This window comes from Solanum verrucosum, unplaced genomic scaffold (assembly GCF_900185275.1).
Source record: "Solanum verrucosum unplaced genomic scaffold, falcon-dt-bn FXZP01000170.1, whole genome shotgun sequence".
NCBI lineage: Eukaryota > Viridiplantae > Streptophyta > Magnoliopsida > Solanales > Solanaceae > Solanum > Solanum verrucosum.
Window position 1 is genome coordinate 1,428,383 of NW_026020395.1, and position 16,315 is coordinate 1,444,697.

General features: G+C 30.1%; 3 protein-coding genes across 3 annotated transcripts; 1 reads left to right on the forward strand and 2 right to left on the reverse strand.

The window, feature by feature from the left end:
* Positions 1–7,191: 7,191 nt before the first annotated feature.
* On the reverse strand, positions 7,192–9,048 carry LOC125839368 (glucan endo-1,3-beta-glucosidase-like). The gene is made up of 4 exons (XM_049518358.1): positions 8,997–9,048; positions 8,705–8,733; positions 8,374–8,608; positions 7,192–7,217 (listed from the first exon to the last, which is right to left on the reverse strand). Exons 1-4 carry the CDS (start codon positions 9,046–9,048, stop codon positions 7,192–7,194), a joined length of 342 nt encoding a protein of 113 aa, XP_049374315.1.
* A 1,827-nt stretch (positions 9,049–10,875) lies between these two features.
* Positions 10,876–14,054, forward strand: LOC125839363 (fatty-acid-binding protein 3, chloroplastic). The gene is made up of 5 exons (XM_049518354.1): positions 10,876–11,238; positions 12,898–12,999; positions 13,133–13,288; positions 13,380–13,594; positions 13,729–14,054. The coding sequence occupies exons 1-5, from the start codon at positions 11,049–11,051 to the stop codon at positions 13,885–13,887; spliced, it is 822 nt and encodes a 273-aa protein (XP_049374311.1). The 5' UTR covers positions 10,876–11,048; the 3' UTR covers positions 13,888–14,054.
* A 13-nt stretch (positions 14,055–14,067) lies between these two features.
* LOC125839361 (receptor-like serine/threonine-protein kinase At1g78530) lies at positions 14,068–15,686 on the reverse strand. Its single transcript, XM_049518352.1, has 5 exons — positions 15,524–15,686; positions 15,098–15,436; positions 14,561–14,815; positions 14,351–14,484; positions 14,068–14,259 (listed from the first exon to the last, which is right to left on the reverse strand). Exons 1-5 carry the CDS (start codon positions 15,657–15,659, stop codon positions 14,068–14,070), a joined length of 1,056 nt encoding a protein of 351 aa, XP_049374309.1. The 5' UTR covers positions 15,660–15,686.
* Positions 15,687–16,315: the final 629 nt, after the last annotated feature.

The window sequence follows — 16,315 nt, forward strand, 5'->3', positions numbered from 1 at the left end:
CTCAAACACTCAAATCTATTTATCATCCAATACAAAAGCAATATGATGTAATAATTGTACAGCTATTCTTTATCATTTTTTCTGAGGTTAGTATGATAGCCAAGTAAGTGAGGTTGTATGATCTATGCGGCGGTATCAGATAGTTATATTAGGGGTCGTTTGGTTTAAATATGAGTTGTGTTGGGATAAGTTATGTTGGGATAAGTTATGTTGGGATTAGTTATGATGGATAAGTTGTCCTGGGATTATTTCTTATTGAGTGTTTGGTTTGTTATATTCAAAATAATATATATTGATAAATTTTAAAAACAAGTTGTTTGTTTACAAAATTACCCTTCACTTTATTTAAACTTTTTAATTTTTTCTTTGTGAGCTTTAGTTATTCATTTTTAAAAATAAAACTTTTATTTTTTTTTAACTTAAATATTTTTGTTTATGTATTCCCATGATAAGTACCATGTGTATTTAAAAATATAACTTTTTTCTTATTTAGCTTAAAAATAGAACTTTCCTCTTAAGTTTATTAAAGAGAAGAAAATTTATGAGATATCAAAATAAAATAAACATAAGAATTAGTCAAATAAATTCATAAATAAAAATTATATTTATATAGTATAATTTTTTAATAGAAAAATATGTATAATTATCATAAAAATAAGGAGTAGTAAATATTATTATACATGGTATTAAAAAAATGTAAATATACATAAATGTAAAAAATGATACATAAAAAGGATTTAAAGGGACATAGTTGTCATTTACCTATTCTATCTCGGGATAAGTTATCCCGGGATTACTATACCACCCATGGGGAGGGATAACTTATCCCGGTACTAATTATTAATCCCGGGATAAGTTATCCCGGACTTGCCAACCAAACAACATAATTTTTTTTTTATCCCATCACTATTTCCTTATCCCATCACTATTATTTCTAATCCCTCACACCAAACGAGCCCTTAGAGTCTTATTTTTTTAATTGTGTGCCGCGTAAGTATCTATATTGAAGCCCTTTTTTTTGAATATGTGTCGCGTAAAGTCTAATTTGAAGGAAGCGTTACCTTTTTCGAATACGCGCCACATAAGTAACTTTATTGGAGCCCTATTTTTCGGATATGCGCCGTGTAAGGCCCAATTTGGAGGAAACTTTACTTTTTTTAATACGCGCCGCGTAAATATCTATATTGGAGCCCTACTTTTTCGAATACGTGTCGCATAAGTATCTATATTGGGGCTCTATTTTTTTGAATACGCATCACATAAGGCCCAATTCGGAGGAAGCGTTATTTTTTTCGACTATGCACCGCGTAAGTATCTATATTAGAGCCCTACCTTTTTAAATGTGCCGCATAAATATCTACATTGGAGCCCTGCTTTTTTGAATATGCGTCGCAGCCCAATTTGGGGAGAAACGCTTTTTACCAAGAATTTTTCCATGTCTAATTTTTGATTGAATTTTAGTTATGTTTTTTAAGTAATTAAATTTTTTAATTATTAATATAATTTATAGTATGTTTTCTTTAAAGCTTCTATGTATGAGTTTTATGGTCAAAATTTATGATCCATTTAGATATACTTTATAAAATCATGATTTGAAATCAGATTGATTTAAAGTTGAAGTTTTGTTAAGACATGTAATTTGAATTTTGTAAATTATATGTATTTTTTTTCATAAACATGAAATCTCAAAAGTTGTGAATATTATCAAAAAAAAAAATCTAGTCTTATCTAATCTTTACCAAATGAGCAGATCATAGTTCATAAATAAACAATCAAAAAATATTAAGGTGTTATATCAATAAATTGCACATGTCAATGTCCCTTTTATAAATTAATAGTTGTGATTACTAACTTCCAAATATACAAAATCTCTATAAAGATCTACTAATCAATAATAATAATAAACTAGCTATTTTGTAACCCTATAATCTTTCCTATCACATAGTGAATAATATAATTCTTTAATCACATATTAGATATTTGCATTTCCAACTTAAACTATCATAATTATTTATAAAAATACACTTTGAAACTCGTGAAAATACATATAGGTGACATGATATTTCAGTTGTGTTTTTGTGTCTTATTCATTATCTTTATTTTATACCAAACAATCAAATAGTACTAGTTACGTTGGAAAAATAGGTGAAACTCGTGAGATTTTCGTGTCTCTATGGATTAAACAAACAAAACATTTGAACTATTCGAAGTATGTCATAAATTTTTCTCGCATGACGATTTATTTTTTATTTTTTATTTTTGCATGAATATCGTGACTTTTTTTCTGTTCAATTATTGCATGAAGCTCATGACTATGATAAATTACGAAAGTTATATACTGCATATATCACCATTCACAGGGTTGGAGTTAGTGTGTAAGGTATGAGTTCGATAAGTGGAATCAAATAATATAATCTTGATTCAAATTTTATATTTGTTTTTAAGAGAATCATTTAATTAACATGTACAAATTAGGAGTGTGCACTATTCGGATTAAACCGAATAACCAAACCAAATTAAACTGAATTTTTATTTGAATTGGTTTTTTGGTTTTTCGAATTGGTTTTGGATTAATAAATTACTTTGTTTGGTTTTTTGGTTTGGTTTCGAATTTTAAAAAATGAAAACCGAAAAAAACTGAATTATATATATATAATGTTTAGGTTTAGAATTAAGTTGGAACTTTTGTCCCTTTTTGGTTATTGTCTTTCATGATGATTACGTTTATATTTTATGTTTGAATTACATCTATAATAGGTATACTTATAAGTATTGTGTTTTAAGTTTTACTTATGATTTATATTAGAAAGTATATTTAAGGGATTAAATATTATTACTTTGGTTATATATGTCATTAATTATTGACATAACCGAATAACCAAACCAAAAAAAGTCGAACTGAATAGAGGAAAACCAAACCAAACCAAATTTATTTTGGATTGGATTGGGTTACACTTTTACAAAACCAAAAATCGAAAATCCAAACCGAATAGTGTAATACCAAACCAAAAAACCGAATGCACACCCCTAATACAAATTGCTGATTTAGAACTCAAATACTTAAATGGATTTAGAATTTCAAACCTATAAACTTCAAATCTTGACTATATTTTTATACATACATAGGCGACAAAGCTATAATATTAGGTGCATATTCAGATAAACTAAATAGTTTTTTATATTTGTATTACATAATTCATCAAATATTTATACGTGAAATCAAATGAGCTATGAATTTAATAACAAATTTAGATTCGTAAACTTCAAATCTTGACTCCAACTTCTTCATCTTCATGTCAATCAACAAAGTGGAAAGATTTTGTGTCCAAGTCTAGATATTGTGGAATCACTAATCAAATTCCACAAGTTCATAAATAATCTAAAATATAAAGATAATAATTCTCCAAGTGTTTGACTCTAAAGTTATTTCTTCAATCTCAGCAATTTCATTCCTCCACATAATTTTTAGATTCCTTTTTTCTTTCTTTTAGATCAGAAAAAAAAAGTGTCCTTTTTTTAATTTTAAAAAATAATTAAAAAATCGTTTGGTTCTAAATATTATCACTTTAACATACATCCAATTATCAGGTACTACAAATGGTTCAAAGTGATCAAATTTTGTTTGGATTTTAGATTTTTATGAATATACACGTACGTGAATGTTCCACTAATTTAATTTATAGTGGAAAATATGCATTTACGTATGTGAATGTTCATCTATTGCTGTCCTATTTTGACAAGGACTAAAAGAAGATATCGTATATTAAAAAAATACACTGTATTAATGATAAAAAAAAAATACATTGGATTTTTTCCTGAGTTATCCTAGCTATCTGTTGTTTCTTTTTTCGACTTGAACTATCAAATTGATTAGACCATTTATTAGTTGTTCTCTTTTCACATTTGGACTATAATTATCTACTCAACTAGGTATGTTTTAATACACATATATAATTTAGTAGTATCTTATAATTAGATATCATTAATTACTTATTTAATGTAAATTAAGATGGGATGATTCTCGTGTAGAATTCTTACGTCTAGGATTAGAGAAATCAATGATTGTATTGATGATTTAAATTGATGAGTACATACTCCTTATATAGGGAGTGAATTGTAGAGTTCTAAGCTAACTATACTTAGAGTCCCACTACAATAACTATTATTACTATATAATAATAGTGCAATTATAAATAATCTAATCTTAGTCCTAATATAATCCTAATCGACTTCAGCTAGTACAATAAGTAGCAACCTAGTAGATTTAAGTAGCCTAATCCTAGTGACTCTAACTCTGTGGTTGTTCAACATGTTCCATGTTTTCAGTTTTCTTTATCTTCAACATTTTGATCATTAAATACTGAGGATTCCCTCCTATAAAATGAATTTTACTCCCTCCGTTTCATATTAGTTTGCACGGTGCTTAAGAAATCATAATAAGAAAATAATTTTATTAATTCATCCCTTAAAAAACTTCTTGAAAATTTTACAAACAAATGTGAACACTTTCAACAAGAATTAATTACAAGGCCAGTAAGATAGAAAAAATTTAATTAATACTTTCTTGATTTAGAAATGTGATCAACTAATAAGAGATGAAAAGAGTACTTTATATTTGAAGGGCATCCTATTCTGAGCTTAACATTTGATTCATACGCTATTAGCATCCCAATTATAATTATGTGTTCGAATAAGACTACCTCTTTGAGAAGGAGAATTAAATAAATAATTAGAGGTGTCAAATGAACGGATTATTGATCCGTCACATTCAAAATTTACTTGGGCTGGAATGGGTTAAATAAAATGCAGATTATTATAATTCAACTCGCTCAAGTCTTATCAAGTTTAAATTGTTTTATTTGTTATTTAATAATATTTTTGCACCAAATAAAATTATTATTTTTCTTTGTTAGGATTATATATAACATATCAAATAAGAAAATTAACTTTTAAAAAAATATTTTGATAAGAATTCTCATGAGCTACATATCAACTTATTTTTAATAAGTTGAAATAAATTAATTAATAAATGAGTGGATTATAACTCATCCAAACTCGAACGAATTGAATGGATTGAGTTTAATTTTGTCAGCTTATAAAAAGTGAGATAGGTACATTTAGTACTATCTATTGGGTTGTTTGGACTTTGGAGCCAATTGGGGAATATGCTTTGTTTTCCAATTCACTTGTACGTTGTCCATATATTATACCAAAGTTCTTGTGGACCAATTGCTCTACACGTCAAGATGGTTTTAATTTATTTTTATTTCCTTGAAAGAAAAAATTATATCTCAATTTATGTGATATTTTTCATTTTTTGAGAATCAGACCGTTTAAGTTTGATTGAAAATTGAGCATGAAATTTTCAAATTTTTTGAAATGAAATTTATAATTTATAAATCACGTAAAAAGTATTATAAATCATAATAATTGATAATTTAAAATATTTAAAAAATATAAAAAAATTACGATAAAAATAGATTTTATTGAATTTTGAAATCTGAAATTCTATGTAAATAACAAGTACTTATAGTAGCCGTCCCGTTTGGATTGACTTAAAAATTGATCAAACCTACTTTTAAATCAATTTTTGACTTCTAGAAATGTTTGGCAAATATGAAAAATAACTTAAAATAAGTTAGAAACCAAAAGTAGGTCTCCCCCTACTTTTTATTTTTTGACTTAAAAGTCATTTCAATTTGACTTTTTATTTTTGACTTAAAAGCTACTTGTTTTAAGTCAATCCAAACAGGCTCTTATCAGTTTTGGTCATTTGTGTTCACTAGCCACTTAACTGTTTCTTCACATGTCTCCATCTCTTTTTTGCTGCTTTTCAATCTTGATTATGACCTACTATTTCAATATGAAAAGATGGATAAATTATCTTATAAAAATATAATTAAATTAATTTATTCAATATTAGATAAATAAATAGCATATCTATTTATTAATTTAACTTATTTTGATTCATTCAAATTCAGTACAGTTCGTCCCTTTAATACTCACATGGGAGGGGACATCTCTGTGTTTCTCTCATTTAATCCTCTAGTATAATAGGAAGTACTATATATTAAACAAAAGGCTTACGCATTTTTAGATTTTAACATTTTTTTGTTAATGTATATATCTATTATCGTTAAAAACTGTTTTTATCGTAATAGTAAGCTATAGCCTATATGATAGAGTTAAGACTATGCATTTTTCTTCATTTTTTTCCTTTTCCATTTAAGTTGATTAGTCAAACTTCCATTTTATTATTTTTATTTATTTATTTATTTATTTTGTGATTGTGAATTGTTCATAATTTTTTTGTTTTGATAAATGTGAACGGTATCTAAGTGATGATTTTATATGGAACATATCTTACCAACGGTCGATTGTAGGATTCATTAAAAAAAATATTAGAAATGTCACAAATTCAAAATATTAAATCTTTTTAAAGAAAATTCCTCGTCACGCACTGAAATACTTACTACTTGCATTAAGGAAATTCAATAATAAATATACGGTCAAAAGCAAAATAATGTTATAGAGAACATATAACATAGTATAACAATGAAAAATTGATTTTAAAAATATATGATTATTTAATTATAGTAAGATATTGTTACAAAAACGATTATTACAAAAACTAAAAAGACATAATAAATGATATATTTACATATGACAAAAGTGATATTCACCCAAGTCTTAACCATGTTTAGGTCAACATTATATACATAAAATTCTAATATATAAATACTGTATTTTTTTAAAAAGAAATTTGAATAAATCGAGGTCAGAGTGGGCTCAGCGGTCAGCCTTCATTCGAATTATGTTAGACCCTGCTTAACTAATTGGACCACTATTATTCAGCCGACTATTTCATACATTGAGATAAAATTTAAGAAAGAAAAGACGTCTTCTGAAATTTATGGTCTAAAACAAATCTTAGTTATTCAAATGACTATATATATTATTCCATTAAAGGGTAAAAGAAAGAATTGTAAAGTTAAATTATTTTTAATTATAGAAATGTAACATTTCTTTTGTAATAGATTAAAAAAAAAAGTGTATCACATAAATCTAGACATAGAGTCGCTAAACTCGATTTTGTGAAGAATAAGAAGAAATTGACTTTTAAAAAAAGTAAAAAATATGATAATAATAATCTCCTCATGAGTTGCTTCTCCTAACCATGACTTGATGACTTCACCCATAGATGCAGCCACCATAACCTGCCATTGTGAAAATTTGAGTTATTAATAGATTTGTAATAAGTAATAGTTTCAGTTGAATCCATAAAACTCGTTCTAATTAAATCCGTTTCCTAGCAGAACAAAGACTTACTTAGATTGGTCAATTACCAAAGTGAATTCATAAAAAGTAATAGTCCTACATAGGGGTGTACATAGGTCGGTTTGATTTGATTTTTCATTAAAAAAAACCTAAACCAATTATGTCGGTTTATTAAATCTAAAAACCAAATCAAACCACACAAAGTCGGTTTTTTCGGTTTCGGTTTTAGTCGGTTCTTTCGGATTTTTTTCCCGGTTTTTTACAACTATACGATGTTTGAAAAAGAGATCAAATATATTTTCATTTACCTGTGTGATAAGCTAAACTTAAGAAATGTTAAATGAATAGAAATTTTCGTAAAGACGGTAAAATTCACATGAGTATAATTATTTTTTTTGAAATATCAACGTTTATTATATTAAATTTATAAGATTAAATGTTACAGTCAAACTGAATACAAAACGAAATATTTACAAAGTAATTTGTTAACTTCAAATTTGAAAAACTATAACAATATAATTGTAACTTCGGATCTTAATACAAAATAAAATATTTACAAATTTTACAAGCCCAAATTTGAAATAAAATATATAAATATTGACAAAAATATATTAACAAAGTAGATTATAAATAATATTTTTTTATTTATAAATAAAATAAAATTATATATATAATATTTACAAAATTTTAGAATCCCAAGAAATAAAATATATAAACATTGAAAACTATAAACTAACTAAAAATATATTAACAAAGTAGATTATAAATAATATTTTTATCTATAAATAAAAAAAAATTAAAAATTAAAAAAAATTAAAAATATATATATATTATGTCGGTTTAGTTTGGGTTCGATTTGACTTTTTTTCTTTTAATACCAAATCAAGAGTGGTCGGTTTTTTTTTTCAACCGCCAAACCAACCAAACCAAACCACAAATCAATTTTTTTTTTTTTGTTTGATTTGGTTCGTCGGTTTGGTTTGATTTGTACACCCCTAGTCTTACATATATAGTTCAAGACGAAAGTAACAGTTCAAGTTGAATCCACATAACTTGTTCTAATTAGATCCGTTTCCGAGCAAAACAAGGACTTACTTGGATCAGTCAAGACAACAAGGCCAGAATTACCAAAGTTACAATTCCAGAAATCTCTTCCTTTAGATTGATAGTACAAATTCATGGCAATAGAAGCATGATTCATCGAATTATCTGGTGAAAAACAAGGACCACCCTCGTTAAATATATTGCAATTCACATATTTACATGCAAAAACTATGTTTTGCTCAAGTGCCATCTCATCTGATGAAGGTCTAGCCACACACCAAGTCTTCTGAAAAACCAAAATTAGTGTTAATTACAATCTAATTTCACTTAATTAACTAGCAATTAATCTCCATTAACTAATTCAACTCTTTAATTAACTTACCTGTCCATCCACTAATGTCAGACTCCCTGCTGAAACAACATGATTTAAACATTTAATTAGTTTCATCCAAATGCGACTCAATGTAATTAGTGTCTTAAAGTCAAATTATAATAAGAGGCCTCTTAATCTTATTTCACAATTCGAGTACTTAAGGCAATGACTTCATTAGTCTTACCCTTGAGACGCCCTGATTCGAACTAAGAAGACTACATTGAACATGGTCGAACAAAAACATTAAATCGTAACACTACAAGAAAAATGACTTTTAACGACACAAAAAATTGTCACTAACCTGAGAAGTAGGACGAGAGAAGGAAGAGAAGGGTGAGAATTGCTTTAGCCATTAGTGATTATACTAGATTAGCAGAGGAAACAGAGATGTAAAGTGATTGTTGATGAAATGTTGTTTGGCAATTTATTTAAAGAGAAAACGGTAGGTAAAAGTGGAAACTTTTAAGATGAGATGTTACGACTTATGTTGAATCTTGTGGAGTTAAAAGACAACATAAAAAATCCCCAACACGCAAAACTTACTCACATCGGATTAAAACTAGTTTTACGATAACCAATTAATCATGTTCTAAAAAACATGTGTCATATATTTATTGATTTGATATAAACATCTGATGATGCAGTTTCATGTTATATTAAAAGTCACAACATTATGTTATTGTTATCATAGCTTGCGTGGTCCTGACTCATGTCATTTAACTACCTTTACAAGATTTTTCTATATGCACTTTGGTAAATTTTGTTTTCCACAAGCAAAACAAACATTTTTATGGAGCACATGGGGTGATAGGGACGAAGCTAGGTGAGCGAAAGGGTTCAATTGATTTTTTATCATATTGAAGTCCCTCGTAAAAAAATTACACTCTATATAATTAATAACCTTTTTTATGTGTAAATGTGTATGTGCATATATATGCGGTTGAATGCCGTTTATGTAAGAGGAAGGTTCTAAAATAGCAAAAAATTGAAAATTTAAGGTTATATAGTTTTTAATTCCGCACACCATTAGTATCTTCAATTATTTCATCGATTATATCAGTCTTTTACATCTCCTTAATTGTGTTCGAAATCCTTCTTCTTCTTTTAGTTTCTCTTAAAGTGTCCTTGAAAAAGTTTTGAGATCTACTTTCACTCTTTTGTCAATAACTTTATTCTCTACTCCATCTTTTAATTAAAGTTTAAGTATGAATATTTCCTAACAAATTAAAGAACAACTCCATTTAGTCCTTTGCTTATAAATTGTATCGAATAATTTTCCAAGTGAAAGGATAGATTCGATCGAAGTACCTTTAGCTCAAATTATATATTTGTGCTAAAAAAAATTAATAATAATATATATGTATTACATTTTGAATCTAGTAACTCAAGTAGTGGTCATGAGTTTAATAACATTTCAAACCCACAAAAAAATTCAAATCTTAACTCCATCTAATCGGATTTTCTCCCAATGCTCCCAAAGTAGTAATAGTGAATGACCATCTGCAATTGTACCCAAACTAATACAGCTTAAAAGTTAAAGGAAAACAAAGCAAGTGAAAAAGATTATGTGCTTTGATCTAGACTACAAAAGGCATGAAAATTAAATTCTCCACCGGCAAATCTAAATAAAGTTGCTTTTTCTTTTTCTATTAACTCGAGACTTACGCCTTAAATTCTAGAACATAAGTTTTATGCATCTACGTCTTTTATTCACGCATTAGAACGTTTTTTGATATGTCGCATTAAAATTCGCTTAAAAACGCCTTTAAAAATACTAATTTTTAGTAGTAATAAAAGAAAAACAGATTTACTAATATAGGTGTTGTTTTTTCACAATCCATATATTTTTCTTGGAAATATGACTACATTTACACAAAAACTTAATTTGTACTCTCTTTTTTTAAATTTATGTGACATTTTTTTTTATTTGTTTCATAAAGTACGTTACTTTTTTATAATTAAAAATAACTTAACTCTCAAATTCCAGAACTTTAACAAAAAATGACTCATAGCCACACATTAATATTAAGATTTACTATAGACAACAAATTTAAAAATTCATTATTTTCTTAAACTTATTGTCAAGTCAATAGTACCAAATCAGCAAAGGTCCCAAAAAAAAAAATCTTTATCATGAATCAGCTTGATTGGATTTTCAAAGAAAACTGATTAACTCCATTGATTTAGGCAGTTGGCTCTAATGCTGTTCATAAGTGATTGAGTCCAGATTGAACAATAATTCAAACAGCTAGATTTATTGTTTGTGGGCCATTAATTTGTAGCAATTTCTATAACAAATATTCTGCATAATTCTGTATAAACACTTAAAAAAATACATTTTTTTTTCAAGAAGATGGCAGCAGCTGGAGCCATTTCAGTATGGATTTCAACATCAACACCCACAAAGATCACTACTTTTAACACCAAACCAAGAATTTCTTATCCTCTTAAACTTTCAAGAAATGGTATTTATCCCTTATCCACATTTGAGAAAAATGGCCATGAACAAAATTTCACAATCAAAGCTGCTGCCTCCTCTTCTGGTAATAATACAACTGATTCTTGAAAAAAGTTATTGTCTTTATGTCTTTCTAACTTACTAGTAGCAGATTTTAAGCTGAAATTTACATCTTTTGTGCAAAAGTGGAAAAACCCCTTAAAACTGAATACTTACTAAATTTCAGATTGTGGGTAGTCTTAGTTTCTTGATTTTTTATCAAATGTTTATACAAATCTGATGTTTGCCACAATTTAGTGAGAAAACCCTAAATGATGTAAATGCACATTTCCTGATCAATGCCAAGTTTGCTTCTTGAAAAAACCCTTAAAATAAGAGGAGTGTGGCACAAAAAAATGCATGATTCCTGAAGCTGGTGGAGAGAATAGTCTGTGGCATTACTGAATTTAAGCTGATATTAAGTAACTTAACTCAATTATGTTCTCTATGGTGGTGAATAAACAGAAATAGGCAGTGTGGAGCATGTACTGTCAATAAAGGTTTTAGCTTTATAATGGTCTCTATTGTTAAAGAAATCGACTTTAGGCCTAAATCAACCCCAAAAGCTAGCTCATGAGGGGATGATTGCCTATGTCATATTAAGAGACCACCCATCCCATCAACCTCTGATGTGGAACTTCTTCAATTTTCACACACCTTGGATGGATATCTAGAACGTGGACAATTTAATATGGGGTTCCATTGTCGTGAAATAAGAATTTAATTGGGTCCTGCTCTGATATGAAATGGACCTTAGGCCTATATCCACGAGAGGTTATTTACAGTTATTATATTCAAGTCTAAGAAATGTTCACTGAATCAAATATGGTATGGAAGAAAAGATTTGATCTTGGCATAAATGTAGTTGAGATGCTGGTCTGTTTAGAGTCCTTCACAGGACCCGCGCATAACGGGAGCTTAGTACACCGAGCTGCCCTTTGTTTTTAGAGTTCTTCACCATTTTTTTCTTTTGTAATGGCCATCTTTTTTTGTTGTAACTGCCTCCAGCATTCTCTTTTATCTGGGTTACTAATGAAATCTACTAGTTACCAATAAAAAGAAAAGTTAGTATGAAAGAAAAGATATGATCTTGGCACAAATGTAGTCAAATTGCTGGTTTATTTAGAATTCTTCACCTACACAATTAATTTTTGTAATGGCGATCTGTTTTGGTTGCAACTGACCTCCAGCATTCTCATTTTGCTGGTTTAATAATGAAAATTGCTGATTACCGATAAAAAATTAAAGATGGTATGGAAGAAAGATTTGATCTTGGCACAAATGCAGTTGAATTGCTGGTTTGTTAAGAGTTCTCACCTACTTGAATTATTTGAAGACTTTAGATTCGTTCTCATTAGATGTTAGGAAGGACCCTCTAGTTATGAGAGTAGAAATAAACAAAGTCAGAATTCTGGAGTGGCAAAAGCCATCAAATAGGTAGCTTAAATAGTCTTTTAATCCACATATAACACGTAAATACTGCACCATCATATATTTTAATGTTGCAGTTCAGAAAGACAGGAGTCAACCAGCAAAATACTCTTCGACTTGCTCTTGCTATTTTTAATCCCTAGTGCTGACTTCTGAGATAAATCCAGTGGATTCATGTTTCTACACTATGCCTTCATGAAACAAGGAAGACACTTGATCATATCTTTATGTTTGTTTGTGAGAGCTGATGACTTGGCATTTTTCGTGGATTCAGTTGGAAGTGCAGAATACACAGAAGAACCAGCAACTAAGGTGAAATTTCAAAGATCATTGAGCCTACCTGGTTGCTCTACTTCATTGTCATTGCTTGGAACTGGTCAGCTTCAAATCAATCAATAATCTTCCCCAATAATTTAAGAACAAATTTCAATTATTAGTTTATCTGTCTCAAGTTCTTCCAGATGGTTATGTTCTATGCTTATCTTTTGCTGCTCTTCCTACAAATTTAGGATACAGGGAAAAGGTTTTTGCTATTATTGGTGTCAAGGTCTATGCTGCAGGCCTCTATGTCAATGACTCCGTCTTTAGTAGATTAGATGCCTGGCGAGGAAGTTCTGCTGCAGATATTCAACAGGATCCTTCCTTGTTCAACAAGATCTTTGAAGGTGAGTCGGCGATGTTTAATTGTTTGACTGGTGGGATTGGGAGGAGATCATATCATCTAGGTGATGCTAAAAATGATTCTACGAATTGCAGCCGATCTGGAGAAATCTTTACTTATTGTGCTGGTCAGAGATATTGATGGTAAAACTTTCTGGGATGCCTTAGATGAAGCCATTTCTCCGAGAATCAAATCCCCTACTGCCGATGATAAGTCTGCTCTTTCTACATTCCGTGGTGTCTTTCAAGGGAAACCTCTTAAGAAAGAAACTTCCATATTCTTGACTTGGGTTGACCCAACCAAAATGCTTGTAAGTATGCAGTTTATTTACATTATTCTCTAAAGGCCTAGATTATATCAACTCCAGGCATCAAATGTGGCTTTTGTTTTCTTCTTAGCTTTCTTAATTCTAATTTGTTGCTCTATTGTATGGAAATCTTAAAGGTTTCACTCTCTTTTGATGGGATGCCTTCCTCGGTTGATGCAACTATTGAGTCACCAAATGTTGCATCAGCTCTCTTCGACGTATTTCTTGGAGGTGATCCAGTTTCTCCTACACTGAAAGCATCAGTCGCCAAAGGATTGGAAGCTACGCTCAAGTGAAGTACGTAATGAGTTAGTCTTCCGTTTTGTTACCATAGCTCCATTGGAACAAATTGCTCAAAGTTTTGTTAGTTTCCATGTAATCGGACCAAGGACAAGCATTATGCAAAACGAGTATCAAAAAAATAAAATTATATTATTTGAGAGAAATTAGCATTGGAACAGAACACCAAGAGAGTCTCATGCCAAAGCATTTATCTTTATTTGCTCAAGCATTATAATGACTTGTGCCATAGTAGGTCTGTTACTTGGATCTGCCTCAAGGCACATCAATGCAATGTTAAATACATGGTTAATTTCATCTATGGGAAACTCTTCTAAGTTTTTGTCAAGTACATACTCTTCTCTTTTCTCTTGAACAACTGTCTTCACCTGTAAAAACAGAACAAGAACGACTGACCGAATTAGTGACAGCTCGAAAGCAGCTAGCATGAAAAAGAAAAAAAGTGAACTACAAGCTTACCCAAGTTACAAGCCTGGTTCCTTCCTCCAAAAATGCTTCATCTGATGGCTTTTTCCCAGTTAGAAGTTCCAGTAAGACAACTCCAAAGCTGTAAACATCTCCTTTTACTGTTGCTTTTCCGGTGTCAAAATATTCTGCAAAAGACCATAATATAATTGATAGTTTTCCAAACACAGATTTGAGTCTTCTGATGGTCTAATAAAAACATACCAGGAGCCAAATATCCAAAAGTTCCTGCTACCAAAGTTGAAACGTGCGTCTTATCTGGTTCCATCAGAGTGGCTAGTCCAAAATCAGATACTCGAGCCTCCATGTTATGATCCAACAAGATATTGCTTGACTTAATATCTCTGTGGATAATGTGAGGGATGCAGTCGTGATGTAGATATGATAATCCTCTTGCTGCTCCTACTGCTATTTTATATCTTGAAGGCCAATCCAAAACCTTCCTGGCAGCCGATTTTCCTGCATTATGATGTTACCATTCTTAAAGTTCATCTGTATATCAAACACTTGAAAGGTCTTTATTGTGCATCTCTGATTCTAGCATCAGCAGAAGCTGAAATAAGCTTAAAAGATTGACCAATCCTTAGAGCTATGTTGCTTGGACTCCAAAAAGACCTCTGGAGGCAAGTCAGATCCTCCAAAAGTACATCATTTTTGGAGGATCGGACATGGATGTGGCTACATTTTTGAGAGTCCGAGCAACATAGCCTTAGACAATAAGAAACAGACATAAACATATACCATGAAGTACTTCATCTAAACTTCCATTAGTCATAAGCTCATATATCAGAAGGTTGTACTGAGTTGTACTGTAGTATCCATGAAGTGTCACTATATTTCGATGCTTTATGTCCCCCATTGCCTCCAACTCTCTTTCAAAACCTCTGTCTTGTTCTGCACTTATTCTGTTTAACCTCTTTACCGCGAAAGAAATTGATTCGTTAATTGTCAGTTTATAGACAATTCCATAGCCTCCTGATCCTATAATATCTTTGTTAGTCAGCTTCATGGTCCTTTTCAAGAACATGTTGGACTTCAACGTGTTCATTTTCGGCGACTGAAACATCACTAGCTTTCCACCTGAATATGAACATAACAAAAACATAAGATAATTCCTCATCTATCATATCGAAACTTGAATATTGAATATTGAACATCATATCATACCAGATAAGCTGTCTTGAACAACCATTTGCTTTCTCTTCCATCTACGGTAACAGACGATTGTCATAATAATCTTCGAGATGATAAAAGAAACCACACATATTGTTACATAGAGTGCAATATTTTTTGAATTTGCCATTTAGTCCTGCAAGTAGTTAGACCAAGTTAGAAACCAACATTGTGTTCATTTGAGCAAAAAGCTTGAGTAAAAAAACAGGTACCTGAATACTCAACGACTCTTAATCTTTGGCCTCCCAGCTTTAACTGTGGAATTACATAAAATGTTGTTAATCAGGTGTACCAGAAGAAAGAAACACAATGGAACAACAGATTGTTAGTGAATAGGAGCTGTTTAAACTAAATGCAGGTTTTAACTGTTATTCCTGAGCAACGCCTTTTCACTTGGCGTTGTTGGATATCTCTAAGGCTGACTTTCGTCCCTACAATCAATCTTCCTTCTGTTTTTTCACTCAAGGGCCAATCTTAACACACAACCTAAAGTGCCTACATTCCACTTGCAGAAAATACAACCACAACTTAACTTACACGAGATTCAACAACCAAAGCTACTGATAGTCCCAACAGAACAATATCTTCCTATAACAGTCTGCAGTATTGAACAAGCAACTCATTGGTCCAAGAAAAGAACCATCTTTTGAAAAGAAAAGAAAAATTCGCTAGGCTTCAGGAAAAAAGGCGATAATATTGTTCATGCTTCATACGGTTTAACTAATTCTATATACAATTACATAAATGCTATATGGGAGCTGCTTGGGTGTGAGTATAGAAATTAGC